Source organism: Hyla sarda, assembly GCF_029499605.1.
Source record: "Hyla sarda isolate aHylSar1 chromosome 1 unlocalized genomic scaffold, aHylSar1.hap1 SUPER_1_unloc_11, whole genome shotgun sequence".
In the NCBI taxonomy this organism is placed as follows: domain Eukaryota; kingdom Metazoa; phylum Chordata; class Amphibia; order Anura; family Hylidae; genus Hyla; species Hyla sarda.
Genome location: NW_026607572.1, coordinates 291,065 through 318,884, shown reverse-complemented (window position 1 = coordinate 318,884; position 27,820 = coordinate 291,065). Strand labels below are relative to the sequence as shown.

Here is a 27,820-nt window from a genome sequence, read left to right as displayed (position 1 = left end):
TCCTGCGTTGTTAAGGGGTTAATATATAGATGTGTTATCTGCATCATTTACAGCTCTGAATTGGCTTCTTTTCTGTGTGAATTCTTTGATGCTGAAGAAGAGCTGATTTCCGAGTAAAACATTTCCCACATTCTAAACATGAAAATGGCTTCTCCCCTGTGTGAGTTCTTTGATGTTTAAGAAGACCTGATGTGTCAGTAAAACACTTTCTACATTCTGAACATGAAAATGGTTTCTCCCCTGTGTGAGTTCTTTGATGTACAGCAAGATTTGCTTTAATAGTAAAACATTTCTCACATTCTGAACATGAATATGGCTTCTCCCCTGTGTGAGTTCTTTGATGTTGAACAAGATATGTTTTCCAAGGAAAACATTTTCCACATTCTGAGCATGAAAATGAGTTATCCCCTGTGTGAGTTATTTGATGTCTAAGAAGACTTGTTTGCTGAGTAAAACATTTTCCACATTCTGAGCATGAAAATGGCTTCTCTCCTGTGTGAGTTCTTTGATGTTGAACAAGATTTTTTTTCCCAGGAAAACATTTTCCACATTCTGAACATGAATATGGCTTCTCCCCTGTGTGAGTTCTTTTATGTTGAACAAGCTGTGATTTCTTAGTAAAACATTTCCCACATTCTGGACATGAAAATGGCTTCTCTCCTGTGTGAGATCTTTTATGTTGAACAAGCTGTGATTTCTGAGTAAAACATTTCCCACATTCTGAGCATGAAAATGGTTTCTCTCCTGTGTGAGTTCTTTTATGTCTAACAAGACTTGATTTCTCAGTAAAACATTTCCCACATTCTGAGCATGAATATGGTTTCTTTCCTGTATGATTTCTTACATGTCCAACACTCCTTCTATGACCTTTATTTTGCTGAACATCCTGTGATGACTGAGAAGACAGGACCTGTATATAAGGATGAGATGACAGATCTTGGCTGTGAAGGGCTGAGGGTGTATCTGGGATAATGGAATGTTCTTCATATGTATCTTGTGTGATATCATCATCTGCTTTATAATCTGAAGATATAAGATTCTCCTCTGATCTCCTGGTACAAGAATCTGCAGAGAATAACACAGATTTTATTAATAACTGTGCTCATATTTATAGTCTTTTTAGTAGAACATTATAAGTGCAGCATGTGACATCATGGAACCTTCTCCCCGTCCTCTGGATAATAAATAGTTAATGTAGACATAATATAGGGTCTTCAGGTCACATACACCCCACTCCTGGACCCCATCACACTCCCATCCAGCAGCAATGAACAATCCATAGGGCACAAATCAGACGACAGCCGAGGCGGTTCAGAGCCCCCAGCAATACAGAAGTGCTGGGAAATATCCCAAATTATTCCTCTAGTCGTATACATGGAAATCCTGCTGACTATATAAGATGGAGACAACAGGGACAATAAACACAACAGCGCAAACAAGGAATTTAACACCTTAGGAACCAGGCCCATTATTTTTTGCGTTTCCATAGGGGACATTTATCATCGTTGCTTTGGTAAGCGAGTTCTGTAGGCATTTTATTTTTTGCATTGGTTCGGCTTACGTGTGACATATTTATTATACTATCACAGGGGGTTGATACATTTGGCTCACATAAGCAAAAACCAATAGAATTACTTTGGAATACCATTTTCTTAGCACACATAAGCAAAAAAATGTGTTTATTAAAAAAAATGGTAACACTTCCCCCCCCCCCCTCCTAAATATACTAACCCATTATTTGTTTGTTTATTTTTTCTTTTCATTTCAAATTCGTCTATCCTGTGGGCTACTTCAGATTTGATGACCAGCTTATTTTGTTTAATATTAACATTTTGTAACGAGAGCTTGTGGGGGGGGGGGGGGGTTAAATAAAAGTTTTTTAAATGTGTTTTTTTAATTTTATTTACTTTACAGGCTTAGTAGTGGAAGCCGTCTTATACGGAGTCCATTACTATGTCGGGGCTTAGCATTAGCCCCAAAAACATCTAGCACATCCCCCAATTATTACCCCAGTACCCACCACCACAGGGGTGCTGGGAAGAGCCAATACCAACAGGCCCCGGAGCATCAAAAATGGCGCTCCTGGGCCTAGGCGGTAACAGGCTGGCGTTATTTAGGCTGGGGAGGGCCAGTAACAATGGTCCTCGCCCACCCTGATAACATCAGGCTGTTGCTGTTTGGTTGGTATCTGGCTGAGAATAAAAATACAGGGAACCCTATGCGTTTCCCTTTTTTTATTTAATTATTTATGGGGAAAAAAACGCATAGGTTTGCCGATATTTTTATTCACAGCCAGATACCAACCAAGCAGCAACAGCCTGACGTTACCAGGGTGGGCGAGGACCATTGTTTCTGGCCCTCCCCAGCCTAAATTACGCCAGCCTGTTACCGCCTAGGCCCAGGAGCACCCTTTTTGATGCGCCGGGGCCTGTACGTACTGGCTCTCCCCGGCACCTGTGGGGTGCTAAGTCCCGGATTAGTAATGGACTCAGTCCATAAGACGGCTTCCAGTACTGAGCCTGTCAAGTAAATTAAGTAAAAAAAAAACATGTTTAAAAAATTTTTATTCCAAAAAACACTCCCTCAAAAGCCCTCTTTTACCATTTTATTAAACAAAAAAAACAAAAAAACACACTGGTCATCGTGGTAGTCCACAGGATTCACGGATCTGAAATGAGAGTGAAAAAAAAAAAAAAGGAAAATAGGTTAGTACATTTATTGTAACCCACCTGCACATTTCCCACGTGACTACAACTCCCAGCATGCCCTGACGGTAAGGACATAATGGGAGTTGTAGCCATGCAGCAGGGCTCGGGGGAGATGTGCAAGCGGGTGACAAGCTTGTCACCTGCCCCCCACTGCATGACTACAACTCCCAGCATGCCCTAACAGTAAAGACATGCTGGGAGTTGTAGTCATGCGGCGCAGGCGGGTGACAAGCTTGCCATCTGTCCGCCCATCTGACACACTCCCCAAGTGCCGCACAACTACAATTCCCAACATGTCTTTACAGTAAGTACATGCTGGGAGTTGTAGTAGTGTTGCGTCACAGCTTGTCACCCTCCTGTCAGCTCCTACCCGCTCGTCCCGCGACTTTTTGAAAATGCTGTCATAGACAAGTTTGTAAGCCTGGTCTGACCTTGCTTACACTTGTGACCTTTTGAAGGGGTTTGCGACTTTTATTTGCTTACGTGCGACTTTTGCAATGATAAATACTGGAACTTAAAATTGCTTTAATAGGGCAGACTGGTATTTTTTTGCTTACCGACAAAAATTGTTTAGGCGCACGCACAACTTTTATAAGCAAAAAAAGCTGCTTAAATCCCTTGATAAATCTCCCTCCATAACTCTTTTATATTTACATCCACAGACCCACATGAGGCTTTTTTTTTGCGTGACTAGTTGTACTTTACAATGACATCACTCATTTTACCCTAAAATGTATGGTGAACCCAAAAAAATGTTTTTTTGTGTAAGGAAATTTAAACAAAAATAACACGTTTTCACACTGTACAATTTATGGTAAAAATGACGTTTTCTTTATTCTCTGGGTCAATATGATTAAGATGATCCCCATGGTTACATACTTTTCTATCATTGTGCTGGTTTTAAAAAATTTCTACTTTTTTTTTTTACATTATCAGTGTATTTAACCTCTTCAGGACACAGGGCGTATGGATACGCCCTGCATTCCGAGTCCTTAAGGACCGAGGGCATATCCATACGCCCGTGGGAAATCCGGTCCCCACCGCTAGCCGGTTGGGGACCGGAGCCGGATGCCTGCGGAAATCATTCAGCAGGCACCCCGGCACATCGCCCAGGGGGTTCCTGAGACCCCCCCATGTCGGCGATTGGAGAAAATCGCATGTCAATTCACCCGATCACCCGAAAAATAGGGATGATCGGAGTTTTCAGTGACAGCCCAGATCATCCTAAGGGATAGGAGTGAGGTTGCAGTGCTGCGATCTCCTCCTATCCCCTGCCATTAGTCAGAACTGAGTTCTGACCAATGGCAGCGTAGGACAGGGGGTTGCCATGGAAACCCCCCGTTCTGCCCACCCCTGGATGTCGGGCAGAACAGGGGGGGAGAAGATGGAGGCCTTTACCTGAGGACCAGATGCGTGGGGCCCGGCGATCATCGCAGACATCCACCAGAGATCACGGCTCAGGTAGGGAATCGACGGTGGGGGGGAGAAATGAAAGTGAAAGTAATGTGATCTTTACTGTGGCAACGACTAGGAAGGCCGGACTGCAACTCCCAGCAAGCCAAAGGCTGTCTGAGCATGCTGGGAGTTGTAGTTTTGCAACATCTGGAGGGTCACAGTTTGGTGACCACTGTTACAGTGGTGCCCAAACAGTAGCCCTCCAGATGTTGCCAAACTACAACTCTCAGCATGCCTAGACTGCCCAGACATGCTGGGAGTTGTAGTTCTGTAACATCTGTCCCTTCAGATTTTGCAATTTTCATGAAATTTTTGAAAATTGCTGCTCTATTTTGAAGCCCTCAAATTTTTTCAAAAAGCTAAAATATGTCCATTTTATGAGGCCAACATATAGTAGACATATTGTATTTGTGAATCAATATATAATTTATTTGGAATGTCCATTTTCCTTACAAGCAGAGAGCTTCAAACTTAGAGAAATGCAAAATGTTAAAATTTTCATGAAATTTGGGGATTTTTCACCAAGAAAGGATGCAAGTAACGCCGAAAATTTACCACCAAAATAAAGTAGAATATGTCATGAAAAAACAATCTCAGAATCAGAATAATCGGTAAAAGCGTCTTAGAATTATTAATGCTTAAAGTGACAGTGGTTAGAATTGTGAAAAAGGGCTCAGTCCTTAAGGGGTTAAAATTGACTCTTGTTGACCACCTCTAACTTTCTAATTTTTCTGAAATTTTGGACTTTTGTTTTTACCTTTATGCTGTTCACCGTAGGAGATCATTAACATTATATTTTATAGTTCAGACATTTACACATGTGGTGATACCAAATATGTTTAGCATTTATCATTTTTTAAGCTTTTTTTTTATTAAAATGGGGAAAAGGGGTGATTTAAATCTTTATTCACATTTTTATTTTTACACTTTTTTTAAACTTATTTTTTTACATTTATTTTACACTTTTTTAATCTCCATAGGGTAATATCTATAGCAATCATTAGATTGCTAATACTGTTCAGTGCTCTGCATAGGGCATAGCACTGATCAGTATTATCGGTCATCTTCTGCTATGTTCGATGTCAGACCAGAGCAGAAGACACCGGGAGAGCGGCGGAGGCAGGTGAAGGGACCCTTGTCCGTCATCTCGGCTGATCTTTTTGAGTAGTGCATGTCAGAATAAGTGAGCAGCAGAACAGAAGGAATTGTGAGGCAAATACAGAAGCCAAATAAAAAAGACCTGTATAGAATCTGGATGACCTAGTGAGTAACATATATGGGCATTCATTTTTCTGTGATTACTGCAGCCGGTGACTAAGTAGAATCTGTGACTCTTCTCTGTATTAAGTAGTTACTACTCACCTGAGCGGTTACCTGTAGGAATGTCCTCCTTATACTGCTCATCACCGCTCACATCTGTCTCTTCTTCTTCCTTTATGTCTGTAGCATTAACATAGATCAGATCTTTCTTTGTAGGAATGTCCTCCTTATACTGCTCATCACTGCTCACATCTGTCTCTTCTTCCTTCATGTCTGTAGCATTAATATAGATCAGTTCTTTCCCTGTGGGAATGTCCTCCTTATACTGCTCATCACCGCTCACATCTGTCTCTTCTTCTTCCTTTACGTCTGTAGCATTTTCTTTCCCTGTAGGAATGTCCTTCTTACACTGCTCATCACTGCTCACATCTGTCTCTGGAGCATTAATATTATTCAGATCTTCTCCCTGATTCATAAGATATGGAAGAAATATAGTAAAAGTCATCAGACAGTAGGAGAAGTCACGTGGGATGTTATAGATGAGCAGGAGATGAGGAGTCATGGAGGGTGAGGGGACTGACCACAAGAGCTTCACAGCCCTTCTACAGATCATAGGGAATATCTCCATCTACCTGATCATCCTGTGGGAGAAGAGGACGGGGACACCTCTCTGGTGCTGTTCTCTTACTGGATCTGACTGTAGGAAACACATACAGAGACTGAATTCATTCTTTACATACAAATAATGAGAGGACGTGTGTATATAGTCATGTCTATTACCTGGTGATGTGAGGGGCTGCTGATCCTCCATCATGACCTGATCCTTGTACTGATCCTTGTGTCCTTCTACATACTCCCACTCCTCCATGGAGAAATAGACCGCCACGTCCTGACACCTTATAGGAACCTGACACACAATGATACAGTCATCACCCCGACCCCTCCAGTGGTGTTACTGTATAATGTCCCAGCATTCCCAGCAGTGTCACCTCTCCAGTCATCACCAGACCCCTCCATTACTGTATAATGTCCCAGCAGTGTCACCTCTCCAGTCATCACCAGACCCCTCCATTACTGTATAATGTCCCAGCAGTGTCACCTCTCCAGTCATCACCAGACCCCTCCATTACTGTATAATGTCCCAGCATTCCCAGCAGTGTCACCTCTCCAGTCATCACCAGACCCCTCCATTACTGTATAATGTCCCAGCATTCCCAGCAGTGTCACCTCTCCAGTCATCACCAGACCCCTCCATTACTGTATAATGTCCCAGCATTCCCAGCAGTGTCACCTCTCCAGTCATCACCAGACCCCTCCATTACTGTATAATGTCCCAGCAGTGTCACCTCTCCAGTCATCACCAGACCCCTCCATTACTGTATAATGTCCCAGCATTCCAAGCAGTGTCACCTCTCCAGTCATCACCAGACCCCTCCATTACTGTATAATGTCCCAGCAGTGTCACCTCTCCAGTCATCACCAGACCCCTCCATTACTGTATAATGTCCCAACAGTGTCACCTCTCTAATCATCACCAGACCCCTCCATTACTGTATAATGTCCCAGCAGTGTCACCTCTCCAGTCATCACCAGACCCCTCCATTACTGTATAATGTCCCAGCAGTGTCACCTCTCCAGTCATCACCAGACCCCTCCATTACTGTATAATGTCCCAGCAGTGTCACCTCTCCAGTCATCACCAGACCCCTCCATTACTGTATAATGTCCCAGCAGTGTCACCTCTCCAGTCATCACCAGACCCCTCCATTACTGTATAATGTCCCAGCAGAGTCACCTCTCCAGTCATCACCAGACCCCTTCAATACTGTATAATGTCCCAGCAGTGTCACCTCTCCAGTCATCACCAGACCCCTCCATTACTGTATAATGTCCCAGCAGTGTCACCTCTCCAGTCATCACCAGACCCCTCCATTACTGTATAATGTCCCAGCAGTGTCACCTCTCCAGTCATCACCAGACCCCTCCATTACTGTATAATGTCCCAGCAGTGTCACCTCTCTAGTCATCACCAGACCCCTCCATTACTGTATAATGTCCCAGCAGTGTCACCTCTCCAGTCATCGCCAGACCCCTCCATTACTGTATAATGTCCCAGCAGTGTCACCTCTCCAGTCATCACCAGACCCCTCCATTACTGTATAATGTCCCAGCATTCCAAGCAGTGTCACCTCTCCAGTCATCACCAGACCCCTCCATTACTGTATAATGTCCCAGCAGTGTCACCTCTCCAGTCATCACCAGACCCCTCCATTACTGTATAATGTCCCAACAGTGTCACCTCTCTAATCATCACCAGACCCCTCCATTACTGTATAATGTCCCAGCAGTGTCACCTCTCCAGTCATCACCAGACCCCTCCATTACTGTATAATGTCCCAGCAGTGTCACCTCTCCAGTCATCACCAGACCCCTCCATTACTGTATAATGTCCCAGCAGTGTCACCTCTCCAGTCATCACCAGACCCCTCCATTACTGTATAATGTCCCAGCAGTGTCACCTCTCCAGTCATCACCAGACCCCTCCATTACTGTATAATGTCCCAGCAGTGTCACCTCTCCAGTCATCACCAGACCCCTCCATTACTGTATAATGTCCCAGCAGAGTCACCTCTCCAGTCATCACCAGACCCCTTCATTACTGTATAATGTCCCAGCAGTGTCACCTCTCCAGTCATCACCAGACCCCTCCATTACTGTATAATGTCCCAGCAGTGTCACCTCTCCAGTCATCACCAGACCCCTCCATTACTGTATAATGTCCCAGCAGTGTCACCTCTCCAGTCATCACCAGACCCCTCCATTACTGTATAATGTCCCAGCAGTGTCACCTCTCTAGTCATCACCAGACCCCTCCATTACTGTATAATGTCCCAGCAGTGTCACCTCTCCAGTCATCGCCAGACCCCTCCATTACTGTATAATGTCCCAGCAGTGTCACCTCTCCAGTCATCACCAGACCCCTCCATTACTGTATAATGTCCCAGCAGAGTCACCTCTCCAGTCATCACCAGACCCCTCCATTACTGTATAATGTCCCAGCAGTGTCACCTTTCCAGTCATCACCAGATACCTCCATTACTGTATAATGTCCCAGCAGTGTCACCTCTCTAATCATCACCAGACCCCTCCATTACTGTATAATGTCCCAGCAGTGTCACCTCTCTAATAATCACCAGACCCCTCCATTACTGTATAATGTCCCAGCAGTGTCACCTCTCCAGTCATCACCAGACCCCTCCATTACTGTATAATGTCCCAGCATTCCCAGCAGTGTCACCTCTCCAGTCATCACCAGACCCCTCCATTACTGTATAATGTCCCAGCAGTGTCACCTCTCCAGTCATCACCAGACCCCTCCATTACTGTATAATGTCCCAGCAGGGTCACCTCTCCAGTCATCACCAGACCCCTCCATTACTGTATAATGTCCCAGCATTCCCAGCAGTGTCACCTCTCCAGTCATCACCAGACCCCTCCATTACTGTATAATGTCCCAGCAGTGTCACCTCTCCAGTCATCACCAGACCCCTCCATTACTGTATAATGTCCCAGCAGTGTCACCTCTCCAGTCATCACCAGACCCCTCCATTACTGTATAATGTCCCAGCAGTGTCACCTCTCCAGTCATCACCAGACCCCTCCATAACTGTATAATGTCCCAGCAGTGTCACCTCTCCAGTCATCACCAGACCCCTCCATAACTGTATAATGTCCCAGCAGTGTCACCTCTCCAGTCATCACCAGACCCCTCCATTACTGTATAATGTCCCAGCAGGGTCACCTCTCCAGTCATCACCAGACCCCTCCATTACTGTATAATGTCCCAGCAGTGTCACCTCTCCAGTCATCACCAGACCCCTCCATTACTGTATAATGTCCCAGCAGTGTCACCTCTCCAGTCATCACCAGACCCCTCCATTATTGTATAATGTCCCAGCAGTGTCACCTCTCCAGTCATCACCAGACCCCTCCATTACTGTATAATGTCCCAGCAGTGTCACCTCTCCAGTCATCACCAGACCCCTCCATTACTGTATAATGTCCCAGCAGTGTCACCTCTCCAGTCATCACCAGACCCCTCCATTACTGTATAATGTCCCAGCAGGGTCACCTCTCCAGTCATCACCAGACCCCTCCATTACTGTATAATGTCCCAGCATTCCCAGCAGTGTCACCTCTCCAGTCATCACCAGACTCCTCCATTACTGTATAATGTCCCAGCAGTGTCACCTCTCCAGTCATCACCAGACCCCTCCATTACTGTATAATGTCCCAGCAGGGTCACCTCTCCAGTCATCACCAGACCCCTCCATTACTGTATAATGTCCCAGCAGTGTCACCTCTCCAGTCATCACCAGACCCCTCCATTACTGTATAATGTCCCAGCAGTGTCACCTCTCCAGTCATCACCAGACCCCTCCATTATTGTATAATGTCCCAGCAGTGTCACCTCTCCAGTCATCACCAGACCCCTCCATTACTGTATAATGTCCCAGCATTCCCAGCAGTGTCACCTCTCCAGTCATCACCAGACCCCTCCATTACTGTATAATGTCCCAGCAGTGTCACCTCTCCAGTCATCACCAGACCCCTCCATTACTGTATAATGTCCCAGCAGTGTCACCTCTCCAGTCATCACCAGACCCCTCCATTACTGTATAATGTCCCAGCAGTGTCACCTCTCCAGTCATCACCAGACCCCTCCATTATTGTATAATGTCCCAGCAGTGTCACCTCTCCAGTCATCACCAGACCCCTCCATTACTGTATAATGTCCCAGCATTCCCAGCAGTGTCACCTCTCCAGTCATCACCAGACCCCTCCATTACTATATAATGTCCCAGCAGTGTCACCTCTCCAGTCATCACCAGACCCCTCCATTACTGTATAATGTCCCAGCATTCCCAGCAGTGTCACCTCTCCAGTCATCACCAGACCCCTCCATTACTGTATAATGTCCCAGCAGTGTCACCTCTCCAGTCATCACCAGACCCCTCCATTACTGTATAATGTCCCAGCAGTGTCACCTCTCCAGTCATCACCAGACCCCTCCATTACTGTATAATGTCCCAGCAGTGTCACCTCTCCAGTCATCACCAGACCCCTCCATTACAGTATAATGTCCCAGCAGTGTCACCTCTCCAGTCATCACCAGACCCCTCCATTACAGTATAATGTCCCAGCAGTGTCACCTCTCCAGTCATCACCAGACCCCTCCATTACTGTATAATGTCTCAGCAGGGTCACCTCTCCAGTCATCTCCAGACCCCTCCATTACTGTATAATGTCCCAGCAGGGTCACCTCTCCAGTCATCACCAGACCCCTCCATTACTGTATAATGTCCCAGCAGTGTCACCTCTCTAGTCATCACCAGACCCCTCCATTACTGTATAATGTCCCAGCAGTGTCACCTCTCCAGTCATCACCAGACCCCTCCATTACTGTATAATGTCCCAGCAGTGTCACCTCTCCAGTCATCACCAGACCCCTCCATTACTGTATAATGTCCCAGCAGTGTCACCTCTCCAGTCATCACCAGACCCCTCCATTACTATATAATGTCCCAGCAGTGTCACCTCTCCAGTCATCACCAGACCCCTCCATTACTGTATAATGTCCAGCAGGGTCACCTCTCCAGTCATCACCAGACCCCTCCATTACTGTATAATGTCCCAGCAGTGTCACCTCTCCAGTCATCACCAGACCCCTCCATTACTGTATAATGTCCCAGCAGTGTCACCTCTCCAGTCATCACCAGACCCCTCCATTACAGTATAATGTCCCAGCAGTGTCACCTCTCCAGTCATCACCAGACCCCTCCATTACTGTATAATGTCCAAGCAGGGTCACCTCTCCAGTCATCACCAGACCCCTCCATTACTATATAATGTCCCAGCAGTGTCACCTCTCCAGTCATCACCAGACCCCTCCATTACTGTATAATGTCCCAGCATTCCCAGCAGTGTCACCTCTCCAGTCATCACCAGACCCCTCCATTACTGTATAATGTCCCAGCAGTGTCACCTCTCCAGTCATCACCAGACCCCTCCATTACTGTATAATGTCCCAGCAGTGTCACCTCTCCAGTCATCACCAGACCCCTCCATTACTGTATAATGTCCCAGCAGTGTCACCTCTCCAGTCATCACCAGACCCCTCCATTACTGTATAATGTCCCAGCAGTGTCACCTCTCCAGTCATCACCAGACCCCTCCATTACTGTATAATGTCCCAGCATTCCCACCTCTCCAGTCATCACCAGACCCCTCCATTACAGTATAATGTCCCAGCAGTGTCACCTCTCCAGTCATCACCAGACCCCTCCATTACAGTATAATGTCCCAGCAGTGTCACCTCTCCAGTCATCACCAGACCCCTCCATTACTGTATAATGTCTCAGCAGGGTCACCTCTCCAGTCATCTCCAGACCCCTCCATTACTGTATAATGTCCCAGCAGGGTCACCTCTCCAGTCATCACCAGACCCCTCCATTACTGTATAATGTCCCAGCAGTGTCACCTCTCTAGTCATCACCAGACCCCTCCATTACTGTATAATGTCCCAGCAGTGTCACCTCTCCAGTCATCACCAGACCCCTCCATTACTGTATAATGTCCCAGCAGTGTCACCTCTCCAGTCATCACCAGACCCCTCCATTACTGTATAATGTCCCAGCAGTGTCACCTCTCCAGTCAACACCAGACCCCTCCATTACTATATAATGTCCCAGCAGTGTCACCTCTCCAGTCATCACCAGACCCCTCCATTACTGTATAATGTCCAGCAGGGTCACCTCTCCAGTCATCACCAGACCCCTCCATTACTGTATAATGTCCCAGCAGTGTCACCTCTCCAGTCATCACCAGACCCCTCCATTACTGTATAATGTCCCAGCAGTGTCACCTCTCCAGTCATCACCAGACCCCTCCATTACTGTATAATGTCCCAGCAGGGTCACCTCTCCAGTCAGCAGCTCCATCATCTTGTTGATGAGTTCTCGGATCTTCTGTTCATCCATTTCCTCATGTATCAGGGAGTGAGGTGGGGGCCCCGGGATTGGGTTAAGGGTTCTTCCCCATCCTTCACACACAGGAGCCCGACAGCGCCCACTAGAGGACTTCTTCACTACTGTGTAATCCTATGTATGGAGAGACACATTAATATCACTACAGACATTCCCAGAATCCCTCACCTCTCCAGTCATATCCATCTGTTATTACATAAATAAGAATGAGGTCATGTGACATCACTCCCAGAATCCCTCACCTCTCCAGTCATATCCATCTGTTATAACATAGATAAGAATGAGGTCATGTGACATCACTCCCAGAATCCCTCACCTCTCCAGTCATATCCATCTGTTATTACATAGATAAGAATGAGGTCATGTGGCATCACTCCCAGAATCCCTCACCTCTCCAGTCATATCCATCTGTTATTACATAAATAAGAATGAGGTCATGTGACATCACTCCCAGAATCCCTCACCTCTCCAGTCATATCCATCTGTTATTACACAGATAAGAATGAGGTCATGTGACATCACTCCCAGAATCCCTCACCTCTCCAGTCATATCCATCTGTTATTACATAGATAAGAATGAGGTCATGTGACATCACTCCCAGAATCCCTCACCTCTCCAGTAAGCCAGAAGAGTATCTGTAGGGTGAGGTTTATGATCCTGTCGGCCATCTTGTTCCTGTCTCTCTCCATGGTTGATGGGTCATCCAGGAGAATTCTCTTATATAGAAGATATCAGTAGAGGATCCTGGATTGGAGAAACCTGAAGGGAAGAAGAGGAGACGATGATAAACCGCACCAGATTCTATGGAGAAATAAAATCCATTTCCTGGAGATAATCTGGGGAAACATCTGAGGAGACATTATAGTCACAATCACGGAGGCTGTAAACCTAGTCAGGGGATCCATCTTAGTCTGGGGCGGAGTCATGGGGGATGGGTAGAATATGGAGACAGGAATCCACCCTCCATGTTATCCAGGTAATACCAGAAGCCGCGAGTGGTGAGAAGAGGGAAATGGTGGACAAAGTGTCTGAGGACTCTTCATCATCCAGTAGATGTGACCTATCATGGTCGGAGGTCAGGAGGTCACTGTCCTATGTCACACACCTTCTCTTACCATCCTGTTTTAACTATAGTCAGTTATTCTGCTGCCATCTAGGTGTTTACCCCGACCACTGGAGGGCGCCAAATATCAGGACTCCAGACAATAAACAGTTACACATATAAGAGATTTGGTGACACCGCACTGGAATCACTGATAAAGGGATCATCCATCTGGGATATTTCCACACAGGATCGAGACCTTCTGCCTCCTACTAATCCCAAGGATTTCCTCACATTATCACCTTCTATTATATACATACGTATATGCTTATTGTGAGCGGCTTTACCTCATCTCACCTTCTCTCATAGTGGACTGAGGACATCTAGACCTGATATTCCTTCATTGTATGTATCCCACTGCGAACAAACCATTGTACCTCCCCTCAGGGGTGTAAAGACCTTCACTCAGAGCAAACATGGCGGAAACATTACAACAACGAGACACAAACAAACCATTGTGCCTCCCCGCAGGGGTGTAAAGACCTTCACTCAGAGCAAACATGGCGGAAACATTACAACAACGAGACACAAACAAACCATTGTGCCTCCCCTCAGGGGTGTAAAGACCTTCACTCAGAGCAAACATGGAGGAAACATTACAACAACGAGACACAAACAAACCATTGTGCCTCCCCTCAGGGGGTGTAAAGACCTTCACTCAGAGCAAACATGGCGGAAACATTACAACAACGAGACACAAAAACCATTGTGCCTCCCCTCAGGGGGTGTAAAGACCTTCACTCAGAGCAAACATGGCGGAAACATTACAACAACGAGACACAAACAAACCATTGTGCCTCCCCTCAGGGGGTGTAAAGACCTTCACTCAGAGCAAACATGGCGGAAACATTACAACAACGAGACACAAACAAACCATTGTGCCTCCCCTCAGGGGTGTAAAGACCTTCACTCAGAGCAAACATGGCGGAAACATTACAACAACGAGACACAAACAAACCATTGTGCCTCCCCTCAGGGGTGTAAAGACCTTCACTCAGAGCAAACATGGCGGAAACATTACAACAACGAGACACAAACAAACCATTGTGCCTCCCCTCAGGGGTGTAAAGACCTTCACTCAGAGCAAACATGGCGGAAACATTACAACAACGAGACACAAACAAACCATTGTGCCTCCCCTCAGGGGTGTAAAGACCTTCACTCAGACCAAACATGGCGGAAACATTACAACAACGAGACACAAACAAGAGACTACAAGTCCTGCAGGAACGTGTGACAGACAGTCTAATGGAATCCAACATGGAGGACTCAATGATATCACGTTATTATTTTATATCCATACAATTAGCCCCACAAATCCCCCCCCCCCCCTCATTACAATTAATCAATCAGTTATATAAATGGATTATGGTAGAACCCAGCACTGGGGGGTCCGGACTCCATTTATAATGTTCAGAACTTTCAGTCAAAGTCTTTGTGATGAACCAAATCCAACATATCACCTTGATGGTAACTACATCCGAGAATTAGGACAATGAATACGTCCCAAATATAATCTGCCAAATGCAGTGGTGTCCGCTCACCTCCGGAGCCGAATCTCCGACACACCTGTGCTGTCACGGACCCGCCGGTCCCGCCCCGGCTTCAACAGCGTATAGAAGGAAGGATTGTCCGGCACCAGGTATACTCTAAAAGATTGCTTTTATTCATGCCATAGCAAGGAAACAGACATCACAGGACTATGGTAATCTGACGCGTTTCGCTCTCTCTTGAGCTTAAACGTAGAAACGTAGTCTACGTTTAAGCTCAAGAGAGAGCGAAACGCGTCAGATTACCATAGTCCTGTGATTTCTGTTTCCTTGCTATGGCATGAATAAAAGCAATCTTTTAGAGCATACCTGGTGCCGGACAATCCTTCCTTCCAAATATAATCTGCTCCATGTACAAATAGAGGGATTCAATATGGCCGTGTCCAATGGAAATCACATACACATGAGGAATAATGATCACATGTCACATGTATGTACTAATGGCTGATAAATACAGAGGAGGCTGAGGGAGAATCCTCTGAGGAGAGACCACTGGGCCTCGTGTGTCTGGCTGTGTAACCATAACAACAGTGGCGGCCATCTTAGATTACCATCTGGAGGCCGCTCAGGATCGTGGCCCCTGAAGAAGTGGTCGATACCCGCAGAAAAGAGATTGATCAGGTGACAGGATGGGCGGGTAAGTGACCTGATACCTTCACCATCCAGACATCCCCTGGGGGGCAGTATAGGCTGGAGATCAGGTAAACAACCACAGGTACGGAGCTCCCTGGAGACACGTCCTTACAGCGCCATGTCTAAGCCACGCCCACCTACATTATTTTATTACAAAAATGGGAAAAGGGGTATAATATACCGCCGCTGTCCCGTTACTTCCCCCATCCCCGGTTTTATAATTACCTGTTCCCGGGGTCCACACTTCTTCTGGCTCCTGCGGCGTCCTCCTGAGCTGTCACTGTGCGCAATGACAGTGATGTCGCGTTGACGTCACTGGTCATTGCACTGCGCAGCACACAGCGTAACAAAGGACGCGCAGGAGCCAGAAATAGCGCGGACCCCGGGAACAGGTAATTATAAAACTAGGGATGGGGGAGGCAATGGGTCAGCGGCGGCGGCAGTCTCTGGCTGGGCAGGTGCGGTGGGGGGTGCGGCATGGTGTGGCACGGTGAGGTGGTGGGGGTGCAGTGTCGCACGGTACGGTGGTGGGGGGTGCAGTGTGGCACGGTGAGGTGGTGGGGGGTGCAGTGTGGCACGGTACGGTGGTGGGGGGTGCGGCGCGGTGGTGGGGGGTGCGGTGGGGGCGGTGCGGGGGATTAGCGGCAAGGTAATTGCTGATAACATCCAAAATCGTGAATATCGCCCAAACCAATAATCGGTCGATCTCTAATGTGTATATTTCCTTTTCTTGTTTCATACTTGTATTTTAATGTCTTTTAAATGTTTGTGTGCATTCATGTCAATAAAGTTTTGATACATTGATCACTATACGACTGTTTTGCTGTATTTATATTTTCTAGCGTATGATCAGTTGCCATTGGCGATTGCTGTCTTGTTTTAATTTTAGATCCCAAAATCGACTTTGATCATGGAATCTAAAGGGTTAATGGTGATGACCCATTAGGGTGAGTCCTGGCTGCTTATAGCTCCTGAGCTCACCTCAAAGTCCTGTAGGGGGCGCACGGTGTAAATGTACAGTGTAAAGGAATTATGTGTCCGACCGCTGGGGCCCCCACCATCTCCTCCACGGGGCCCTGACTCTCTGCAGGGAAGAAGGTGTCGTCCCCGGCAGGAAGCACAGCACACACCATGTATGTCTATGGGAGAGGAGGAGATACAGCGATCATATACTGCAGCCTCTCCCATAGACATACATGGAGGCGGTCATCTCCGAGCACAAGGAAAGTGGGGCCCCCTACAGGAGATCGGGGGGCCCAGCGGTCAGACACTTGTCCCCTATACACCACACAACTGCTATAAGGGGTTAATAATAAACATCCCCAATAATCCTGACAGGGAGAGAACACACCTACCTGTATCTGTAGAGGAGCCGTGTACTTACAGGACCTGCAATGATGTCACCGTCATGTGATCAGTCACATGGAGGAGGAGGAGTCACATGATCAGGGGCTGCTGCTCTAGGCTCATCTGCTCAGTGTATGCAGGACTCTGCTGTGCTGGTTGTGATCGCTGCTGGATGAGCTGAAGTTATGTGTATGCAGCAGAGCTGTGTGTGTGTGATGTGCGTGGTGCAGAGCTGTGTATGTGTGTGTTATATATGTCTGCAGCAGAGCTGTGTGTAATGTGCATGTAGCTGAGCTGTATGTGTACACAGTAGAGCTGTATATGTGTAATGTACATGTAGCTGAGCTGTATGTGTACACAGTAGAGCTGTATATGTGTAATGTGCATGTAGCTGAGCTGTATGTGTACACAGTAGAGCTGTATATGTGTAATGTACATGTAGCTGAGCTGTATGTGTACACAGTAGAGCTGTATATGTGTAATGTACATGTAGCTGAGCTGTATGTGTACACAGTAGTGCTGTATATGTAATGTACATGTAGCTGAGCTGTATGTGTACACAGTAGAGCTGTATATGTGTAATGTACATGTAGCTGAGCTGTATGTGTACACAGTGGAGCTGTATATGTGTAATGTACATGTAGCTGAGCTGTATGTGTACACAGTAGTGCTGTATATGTGTAATGTACATGTAGCTGAGCTGTATGTGTACACAGTAGAGCTGTATATGTGTAATGTACATGTAGCGGAGCTGTATGTGTACACAGTAGAGCTGTATATGTGTAATGTGCATGTAGCTGAGCTGTATGTGTACACAGTAGAGCTGTATATGTGTAATGTACATGTAGCTGAGCTGTATGTGTACACAGTAGAGCTGTATATGTGTAATGTGCATGTAGCTGAGCTGTATGTGTACACAGTAGAGCTGTATATGTGTAATGTACATGTAGCTGAGCTGTATGTGTACACAGTAGTGCTGTATATGTGTAATGTACATGTAGCTGAGCTGTATGTGTACACAGTAGAGCTGTATATGTGTAATGTACATGTAGCTGAGCTGTATGTGTACACAGTAGAGCTGTATATGTGTAATGTACATGTAGCTGAGCTGTATGTGTACACAGTAGAGCTGTATATGTGTAATGTACATGTAGCTGAGCTGTATATGTGTAATGTACATGTAGCTGAGCTGTATGTGTACACAGTAGAGCTGTATATGTGTAATGTACATGTAGCTGAGCTGTATGTGTACACAGTAGAGCTGTATATGTGTAATGTACGTGTAGCTGAGCTGTATGTGTACACAGTAGAGCTGTATATGTGTAATGTGCATGTAGCTGAGCTGTATGTGTACACAGTGTAATGTGTAATGTACATGTAGCTGAGCTGTATATGTGTACACAGTAGAGCTGTATATGTGTAATGTACATGTAGCTGAGCTGTATGTGTACACAGTAGAGCTGTATATGTGTAATGTACATGTAGCTGAGCTGTATGTGTACACAGTAGAGCTGTATATGTGTAATGTGCATGTAGCTGAGCTGTATGTGTACACAGTAGATCTGTATATGTGTAACGTGCATGTAGCTGAGCTGTATGTGTACACAGTAGAGCTGTATATGTGTAATGTGCATGTTGCTGAGCTGTATGTGTACACAGTAGTGCTGTATATGTGTAATGTACATGTAGCTGAGCTGTATGTGTACACAGTAGAGCTGTATGTGTACACAGTAGAGCTGTATATGTGTAATGTACATGTAGCTGAGCTGTATGTGTACACAGTAGAGCTGTATATGTGTAATGTACATGTAGCTGAGCTGTATGTGTACACAGTAGAGCTGTATATGTGTAATGTACATGTAGCTGAGCTGTATGTGTACACAGTAGAGCTGTGTGTAATGTACATGTAGCTGAGCTGTATGTGTACACAGTAGTGCTGTATATGTGTAATGTACATGTAGCTGAGTTGTATGTGTACACAGTAGAGCTGTATATGTGTAATGTACATGTAGCTGAGCTGTATGTGTACACAGTAGAGCTGTATATGTGTAATGTACATGTAGCTGAGCTGTATGTGTACACAGTAGAGCTGTGTGTAATGTACATGTAGCTGAGCTGTATGTGTACACAGTAGTGCTGTATATGTGTAATGTACATGTAGCTGAGTTGTATGTGTACACAGTAGAGCTGTATATGTGTAATGTACATGTAGCTGAGCTGTATGTGTACACAGTAGAGCTGTATATGTGTAATGTACATGTAGCTGAGCTGTATGTGTACACAGTAGAGCTGTATATGTGTAATGTACATGTAGCTGAGCTGTATGTGTACACAGTAGAGCTGTATATGTGTAATGTGCATGTAGCTGAGCTGTATGTGTACACAGTAGAGCTGTATATGTGTAATGTGCATGTAGCTGAGCTGTATGTGTACACAGTAGAGCTGTATATATGTGTAATGTACATGTAGCTGAGCTGTATGTGTACACAGTAGAGCTGTATATGTGTAATGTACATGTAGCTGAGCTGTATGTGTACACAGTAGAGCTGTATATGTGTAATGTACATGTAGCTGAGCTGTATGTGTACACAGTAGAGCTGTATATGTGTAATGTACATGTAGCTGAGCTGTATGTGTACACTGTAGAGCTGTATATGTGTAATGTGCATGTAGCTGAGCTGTATGTGTACACAGTAGAGCTGTATATGTGTAATGTACATGTAGCTGAGCTGTGTGTGTACACAGTAGAGCTGTATATGTGTAATGTACATGTAGCTGAGCTGTATGTGTACACAGTAGTGCTGTATATGTGTAATGTGCATGTAGCTGAGCTGTATGTGTACACAGTAGAGCTGTATATGTGTAATGTGCATGTAGCTGAGCTGTATGTGTACACAGTAGAGCTGTATATGTGTAATGTACATGTAGCTGAGCTGTATGTGTACACAGTAGAGCTGTATATGTGTAATGTACATGTAGCTGAGCTGTATGTGTACACAGTAGAGCTGTATATGTGTAATGTGCATGTAGCTGAGCTGTATGTGTACACAGTAGAGCTGTATATGTGTAATGTGCATGTAGCTGAGTTGTATGTGTACACAGTAGAGCTGTATATGTGTAACGTACATGTAGCTGAGCTGTATGTGTACACAGTAGATCTGTATATGTGTAACGTGCATGTAGCTGAGCTGTATGTGTACACAGTAGAGCTGTATATGTGTAATGTGCATGTAGCTGAGCTGTATGTGTACACAGTAGAGCTGTATATGTGTAATGTACATGTAGCTGAGCTGTATGTGTACACAGTAGAGCTGTATATGTGTAATGTACATGTAGCTGAGCTGTATGTATACACAGTAGAGCTGTATATGTGTAATGTACATGTAGCTGAGCTGTATGTGTACACAGTAGAGCTGTATATGTGTAATGTACATGTAGCTGAGCTATATGTGCACACAGTAGAGCTGTATATGTGTAATGTACATGTAGCTGAGCTGTATGTGTACACAGTAGAGCTGTATATGTGTAATGTACATGTAGCTGAGCTGTATGTATACACAGTAGAGCTGTATATGTGTAATGTACATGTAGCTGAGCTGTATGTGTACACAGTAGAGCTGTATATGTGTAATGTGCATGTAGCTGAGCTGTATGTGTACACAGTAGAGCTATATATGTGTAATGTACATGTAGCTGAGCTGTATGTGTACACAGTAGAGCTGTGTGTAATGTGCATGTAGCTGAGCTGTATGTGTACACAGTAGAGCTGTATATGTGTAATGTACATGTAGCTGAGCTGTATGTGTACACAGTAGAGCTGTATATGTGTAATGTACATGTAGCTGAGCTGTATGTATACACAGTAGAGCTGTATATGTGTAATGTACATGTAGCTGAGCTGTATGTGTACACAGTAGAGCTGTATATGTGTAATGTACATGTAGCTGAGCTGTATGTGTACACAGTAGAGCTGTGTGTAATGTGCATGTAGCTGAGCTGTATGTGTACACAGTAGAGCTGTATGTGTGTAATGTACATGTAGCTGAGCTGTATGTATACACAGTAGAGCTGTATATGTGTAATGTACATGTAGCTGAGCTGTATGTGTACACAGTAGAGCTGCATATGTGTAATGTGCATGTAGCTGAGCTGTATGTGTACACAGTAGAGCTGTATATGTGTAATGTACATGTAGCTGAGCTGTATGTGTACACAGTAGTGCTGTATATGTGTAATGTACATGTAGTTGAGCTGTAGGTGTACACAGTAGAGCGGTATATGTGTAATGTACATGTAGCTGAGCTGTATGTGTACACAGTAGAGCTGTATATGTGTAATGTGCATGTAGCTGAGCTGTATGTGTACACAGTAGAGCTGTATATGTGTAATGTGCATGTAGCTGAGCTGTATGTGTACACAGTAGAGCTGTATATGTGTAATGTACATGTAGCTGAGCTGTATGTGTACACAGTAGTGCTGTATATGTGTAATGTACATGTAGCTGAGCTGTATGTGTACACAGTATAGCTGTATATGTGTAATGTACATGTAGCTGAGCTGTATGTGTACACAGTATAGCTGTATATGTGTAATGTACATGTAGCTGAGCTGTATGTGTACACAGTAGTGCTGTATATGTGTAATGTGCATGTAGCTGAGCTGTATGTGTACACAGTAGAGCTGTATATGTGTAATGTACATGTAGCTGAGCTGTATGTGTACACAGTAGAGCTGTATGTGTGTAATGTACATGTAGCTGAGCTGTATGTGTACACAGTAGAGCTGTATATGTGTAATGTACATGTAGCTGAGCTGTATGTGTACACAGTAGAGCTGTATATGTGTAATGTTCATGTAGCTGAGCTGTATGTGTACACAGTAGAGCTGTATATGTGTAATGTACATGTAGCTGAGCTGTATGTGTACACAGTAGAGCTGTATGTGTGTAATGTACATGTAGCTGAGCTGTATGTGTACACAGTAGAGCTGTATGTGTGTAATGTACATGTAGCTGAGCTGTATGTGTACACAGCAGAGCTGTATATGTGTAATGTGCATGTAGCTGAGATGTATGTGTACACAGTAGAGCTGTATATGTGTAATGTGCATGTAGCTGAGCTGTATGTGTACACAGTAGAGCTGTATATGTGTAATGTACATGTAGCTGAGCTGTATGTGTACACGTTAGAGCTGTATATGTGTAATGTACATGTAGCTGAGCTGTACGTGTACACAGTAGAGCTGTATATGTGTAATGTACATGTAGCTGAGCTGTATGTGTACACGTTAGAGCTGTATATGTGTAATGTACATGTAGCTGAGCTGTATGTGTACACGGTAGAGCTGTATATGTGTAATGTGCATGTAGCTGGGCTGTATGTGTACACGGTAGTGCTGTATATGTGTAATGTACGTGTAGCTGAGCTGTATGTGTACACAGTAGAGCTGTATATGTGTAATGTACATGTAGCTGAGCTGTATGTGTACACAGTAGAGCTGTATATGTGTAATGTACATGTAGCTGAGCTGTATGTGTACACAGTAGTGCTGTATATGTGTAATGTACGTGTAGCTGAGCTGTATGTACACAGTAGAGCTGTATATGTGTAATGTACATGTAGCTGAGCTGTATGTGTACACAGTAGAGCTGTATATGTGTAATGTACATGTAGCTGAGCTGTATGTGTACACAGTAGAGCTGTATATGTGTAATGTGCATGTAGCTGAGCTGTATGTGTACACAGTAGAGCTATATATGTGTAATGTGCATGTAGCTGAGCTGTATGTGTACACAGTAGATCTGTATATGTGTAATGTACATGTAGCTGAGCTGTATGTGTACCCAGTAGTGCTATATATGTGTAATGTGCATGTAGCTGAGCTGTATGTGTACACAGTAGATCTGTATATGTGTAATGTACATGTAGCTGAGCTGTATGTGTACACAGTAGAGCTGTATATGTGTAATGTACATGTAGCTGAGCTGTATGTGTACACAGTAGAGCTGTATATGTGTAATGTACATGTAGCTGAGCTGTATGTGTACACAGTAGAGCTGTATATATGTAATGTACATGTAGCTGAGCTGTATGTGTACACAGTAGAGCTGTATATGTGTAATGTACATGTAGCTGAGCTGTATGTGTACACAGTAGAGCTGTATATATGTAATGTACATGTAGCTGAGCTGTATGTGTACACAGTAGAGCTGTATATGTGTAATGTACATGTAGCTGAGCTGTATGTGTACACAGTAGAGCTGTATATGTGTAATGTACATGTAGCTGGGCTGTATGTGTACACAGTAGAGCTGTATATGTGTAATGTACATGTAGCTGAGCTGTATGTGTACACAGTAGTGCTGTTTATGTGTAATGTGCATGTAGCTGAGCTGTATGTGTACACAGTAGAGCTGTATATGTGTAATGTACATGTAGCTGAGCTGTATGTGTACACAGTAGAGCTGTATATGTGTAATGTACATGTAGCTGAGCTGTATGTGTACACAGTAGAGCTGTATATGTGTAATGTACATGTAGCTGAGCTGTATGTGTACACAGTAGAGCTGTATATGTGTAATGTACATGTAGCTGAGCTGTATGTGTACACAGTAGAGCTGTATATGTGTAATGTACATGTAGCTGAGCTGTATGTGTACACAGTAGAGCTGTATATGTGTAATGTACATGTAGCTGAGCTGTATGTGTACACAGTAGAGCTGTATATGTGTAATGTACATGTAGCTGGGCTGTATGTGTACACAGTAGAGCTGTATATGTGTAATGTACATGTAGCTGAGCTGTATGTGTACACAGTAGTGCTGTTTATGTGTAATGTGCATGTAGCTGAGCTGTATGTGTACACAGTAGAGCTGTATATGTGTAATGTACATGTAGCTGAGCTGTATGTGTACACAGTAGAGCTGTATATGTGTAATGTACATGTAGCTGAGCTGTATGTGTACACAGTAGAGCTGTATATGTGTAATGTACATGTAGCTGAGCTGTATGTGTACACAGTAGTGCTGTATATGTGTAATGTACATGTAGCTGAGCTGTATGTGTACACAGTAGAGCTGTATATGTGTAATGTACATGTAGCTGAGCTGTATGTGTACACAGTAGAGCTGTATATGTGTAATGTACATGTAGCTGAGCTGTATGTGTACCCAGTAGTGCTATATATGTGTAATGTGCATGTAGCTGAGCTGTATGTGTACACAGTAGATCTGTATATGTGTAATGTACATGTAGCTGAGCTGTATGTGTACCCAGTAGTGCTATATATGTGTAATGTGCATGTAGCTGAGCTGTATGTGTACACAGTAGATCTGTATATGTGTAATGTACATGTAGCTGAGCTGTATGTGTACACAGTAGAGCTGTATATGTGTAATGTACATGTAGCTGAGCTGTATGTGTATACAATTTAGGCTCTTAGTAATAGTGACATGTTCGGTAGAATACACGCTTTTTACTTCTGAACATAAATTTCCTGTGTATTCATATATATATAAATTTCTATACTGTATTTATCGGCGTATAACATACCTTTTTTAATGTAAAATTTTTTAGCCTAAAGTCTATCTGCGTGTTATAGGCCGAAAGACTGTTTGTGACCCCGCAGGCGCTTTAAATCATTGAACTGCAGCAGCTTCTGCCTGGCCAGAGTCCCACTGCCCAATATCCCCCCCGTCGCCGGTTTTATAGTTAAATATCCTGCCACCGTCCTCAACACAACGTCACTCGTCATTACGCGGCGCACAGTGACAGATGAGGAGACCGCCGGAGCATGAAGGGCCGCAGCCCCCGGGGCACATGTAACTATAAAACCGGGGACGGGGAGGGAATTGGGCAGTGGCGGCAGCCGAATATTTAACTATAAAACCGGGGACGGGGAGGGAATTGGTCCGGGGCGGCGGTGGGATATTTAACTATAAAACCGGGGACGGGGAGGGAATAGAGCAGCGGCACTCTGGCCCCACAGAAGCCTCTGCACGTCAATGATTTAAAGCGCTTGCTTTAAATCATTGAACTGCAGAAGCTGCCAGAAACAGTTTATCGAGGTACACCTGCACACACACGCACCCTCATTTTTACCAAAAGTTCCTTGGAAAAATGAGGGTGCGTGTTAAAGGCGGGTGCGTGGTATACCCCAATAAATACGGGTATATATATATATATATATATATATATATATATATATATATTGTGGCAAGGAAAGGGTGTATTTCCCTTGCTAACTCTGCTGAATGCTCCACCTGTGGCCTGATTAATGAGGTATCAGGAAGGGAAAGTATTTAAAAGGAAAGGAAACAGAATAGTTGGGGCTCTCCCTGGGAAACAGCACATCGCTGTAGGGGGAGACACACGGACCTTGTTGAGGAAGCACACAGCTGGAATCTGTGAGTGGCCCCAAGTGACAGTGTGAACTGTGAGTAACAGGTTGCAGGGGCACATGTTTTATGCTGGCTGATGGTAGCTCAACAGATAGTAGTCAGGGCATGCTGATATGTGTAGTCAGTGACCAGACGGTCTAGGGCTTTATTTTTGTTATGTTTTACCTGCAACCTGTGTAAATAAAGCTGGCGAGGAGCCCGACTTGTATGCAGAACGGTTGTCTGGCGAGTTATTGTGAGATAACGTGTCCCGTGGCAAGTGACCAGGACGATCCTAGAGCTAATCCCCAAGATGGAATCCTTACAAAAAAAAAAAATATATATATATATATATATATATATATATATATATATATATATATACACATACACACACACACATAATAGTGGAGATGTATTGCTATTACCCATATTAACCAATCACAGTTCAGGTTTTATTTTGCCATAGTGATGAGTCATTGGTTGAGATGTGATTGGTTGCTATGGGCATCTGATTGAATCTTCCTATTAGACCATTAGTCTGCCGGACTTTTTGAAGACATTAGAGGCTTCAAAGTTCATCAGCAATTTTCCAATTGTTAACGAAAATTATAAAAGAATTTTTCAGGGACCAGTTCAGTTTGAAGTGTATTTGAAAGACCTTTCTGTGAGAAATACCTCATAATTGACCCCATTATATAAACTACACTCCTAAAAGTATTCAAAATGATATTCAGAAAGTTTATTAACCCTTTAGGTGTTTCACAGGAATAGCAGCAAATTGAAGGAGAAAATTTAAAATCTTAAAATTTTACACTAACATTTCTTGTAGACCCAGTTTTTTTAATTTTTAAAAGGGGTAAAAGGAGATAATGCCCCACAAAATTTGTAACCCCATGTGTGGACGTCAAGTGCACTGTGGGCGCACTACAATGCTCAGAAGAGAAGGAGTCACATTTGGATTTTGGAAAGCAAATTTTGCTGAAATGGTTTTTGGGGGCATGTCGCATTTAGGAAGCCCCTATGCTGCCAGAACAGCAAAAATGTTTTACTATTTTGGAAACTACAGCCCTCAAGGAACGTAACAAGGGGTACATTGAGCATTAACAACCCACAGGTGTTTGACAAATTTCCACTAAAGTTGGACATGAAAATGAAAAATTAGATTTTTTTCAATAAAATGCTGGTGTTACCTCAATTTTTTTATATTCACAAGGGATAATAGGAGAAAAAGCCTCCCAAAATTTTAAACCTGTTTCTTCTGATGGAAATACCCCATATGTGGATGTAAAGTGCTCTGCGGGTTGAACTACAATGCTCAGAAGAGAAGGAGCGACATTGGGCTTTTGGAGAGAGAATTTGGTTGGAATAGAAGTCTGACCCCATTTTGGAAACTACACCCCTCACAGAATTTAATAAGGGGTGCAGTGAGCATTTACACCCCACTGGCGTTTGACATATCTTTGGAACAGTGGGCTGTGCAAATGGAAAAAAAAAAATTTCATTTCCATGGACCACTGTTTCAAAAATCTGCCAAGACACCTGTGGGGCGTACATGCTCAATGTACTCCTTATTATATTATGTGAGGGGTGTATTTTCTAAAATGGGGGTCACGTGGGGGGGGGGGGCACCATTCTGGCACCACGGGGGGCTTTGTAAACACACATAGCCTTCAATTCCAGCCAAATTCTCTCTCCGAAAGCCCAATGGCGCTCCTTCTCTTCTGAGCATTATAGTTCGCCAGCAGAGCACTTTACATCCACATGTGGGGTATTTATGTACTCAGAAGAATTGGGGTTACAAATTTTTGGCGGCTTTTTTTGAATATTACCCCTTGTGAAAATGAAAAATTTGGGGGTAACACCAGCATTTTAGTGGGGAAAAAAAATCTAATTTTTTATTTTCATGTCCAACTTTTACAAAAATTTGTCAAACACCTGTGGGGTGTTAAGTCTCACTATACCCCTTATTACGTTCCCTGAGGGGTGTAATTTCTAAAATCAGGTCACATGTGTTTATTTTTTTTTTTTTTTTGCGTTTATGTCAGAACCGCTGTAACGATCAGCCACCCCTGTGCAAATCACCAATTTAGGCCTCAAATGTACATAGTGCGCTCTCACTCCTGAGCCTTGTTGTGCACCTGCAGAGCATTTACGTCCACATATGGGGTATTGCGTTACAAATTTTTGGGGTCTAGTTTTCCTTTTTCCTCTTGAGAAAATGAAAAGTATGGGGCAACACCAGCATGTTAGTGTAAAAAATAAAATAAAAATATACAATAACATGCTGGTGTAGACCCCAATTTTTCATTTTCATAAGGGGTAAAAGGAGGAAAAGCCC

General features: G+C 44.2%; 2 protein-coding genes across 2 annotated transcripts in view; both read right to left on the bottom strand.

The window, feature by feature from the left end:
* The window catches only part of LOC130297943 (oocyte zinc finger protein XlCOF22-like), a 204,187-nt gene extending 191,706 nt beyond the window's left edge, over positions 1-12,481 (bottom strand). The window contains exons 1-3 of the mRNA XM_056550799.1: positions 12,404-12,481; positions 6,204-6,330; positions 6,056-6,120 (exon numbers count right to left, since the gene is read on the bottom strand). Of these exons, the coding sequence (XP_056406774.1) occupies positions 6,056-6,120; positions 6,204-6,330; positions 12,404-12,463 (252 nt within the window). The 5' untranslated portion in view covers positions 12,464-12,481. The remainder of the gene's footprint in view (positions 1-6,055; positions 6,121-6,203; positions 6,331-12,403) is intronic.
* Positions 13-6,315, bottom strand: LOC130297947 (zinc finger protein 501-like). Its single transcript, XM_056550807.1, has 3 exons — positions 6,204-6,315; positions 5,526-5,889; positions 13-1,065 (listed from the first exon to the last, which is right to left on the bottom strand). Exons 2-3 carry the CDS (start codon positions 5,692-5,694, stop codon positions 44-46), a joined length of 1,191 nt encoding a protein of 396 aa, XP_056406782.1. The 5' UTR covers positions 5,695-5,889; positions 6,204-6,315; the 3' UTR covers positions 13-43.
* Positions 12,482-27,820: the final 15,339 nt, after the last annotated feature.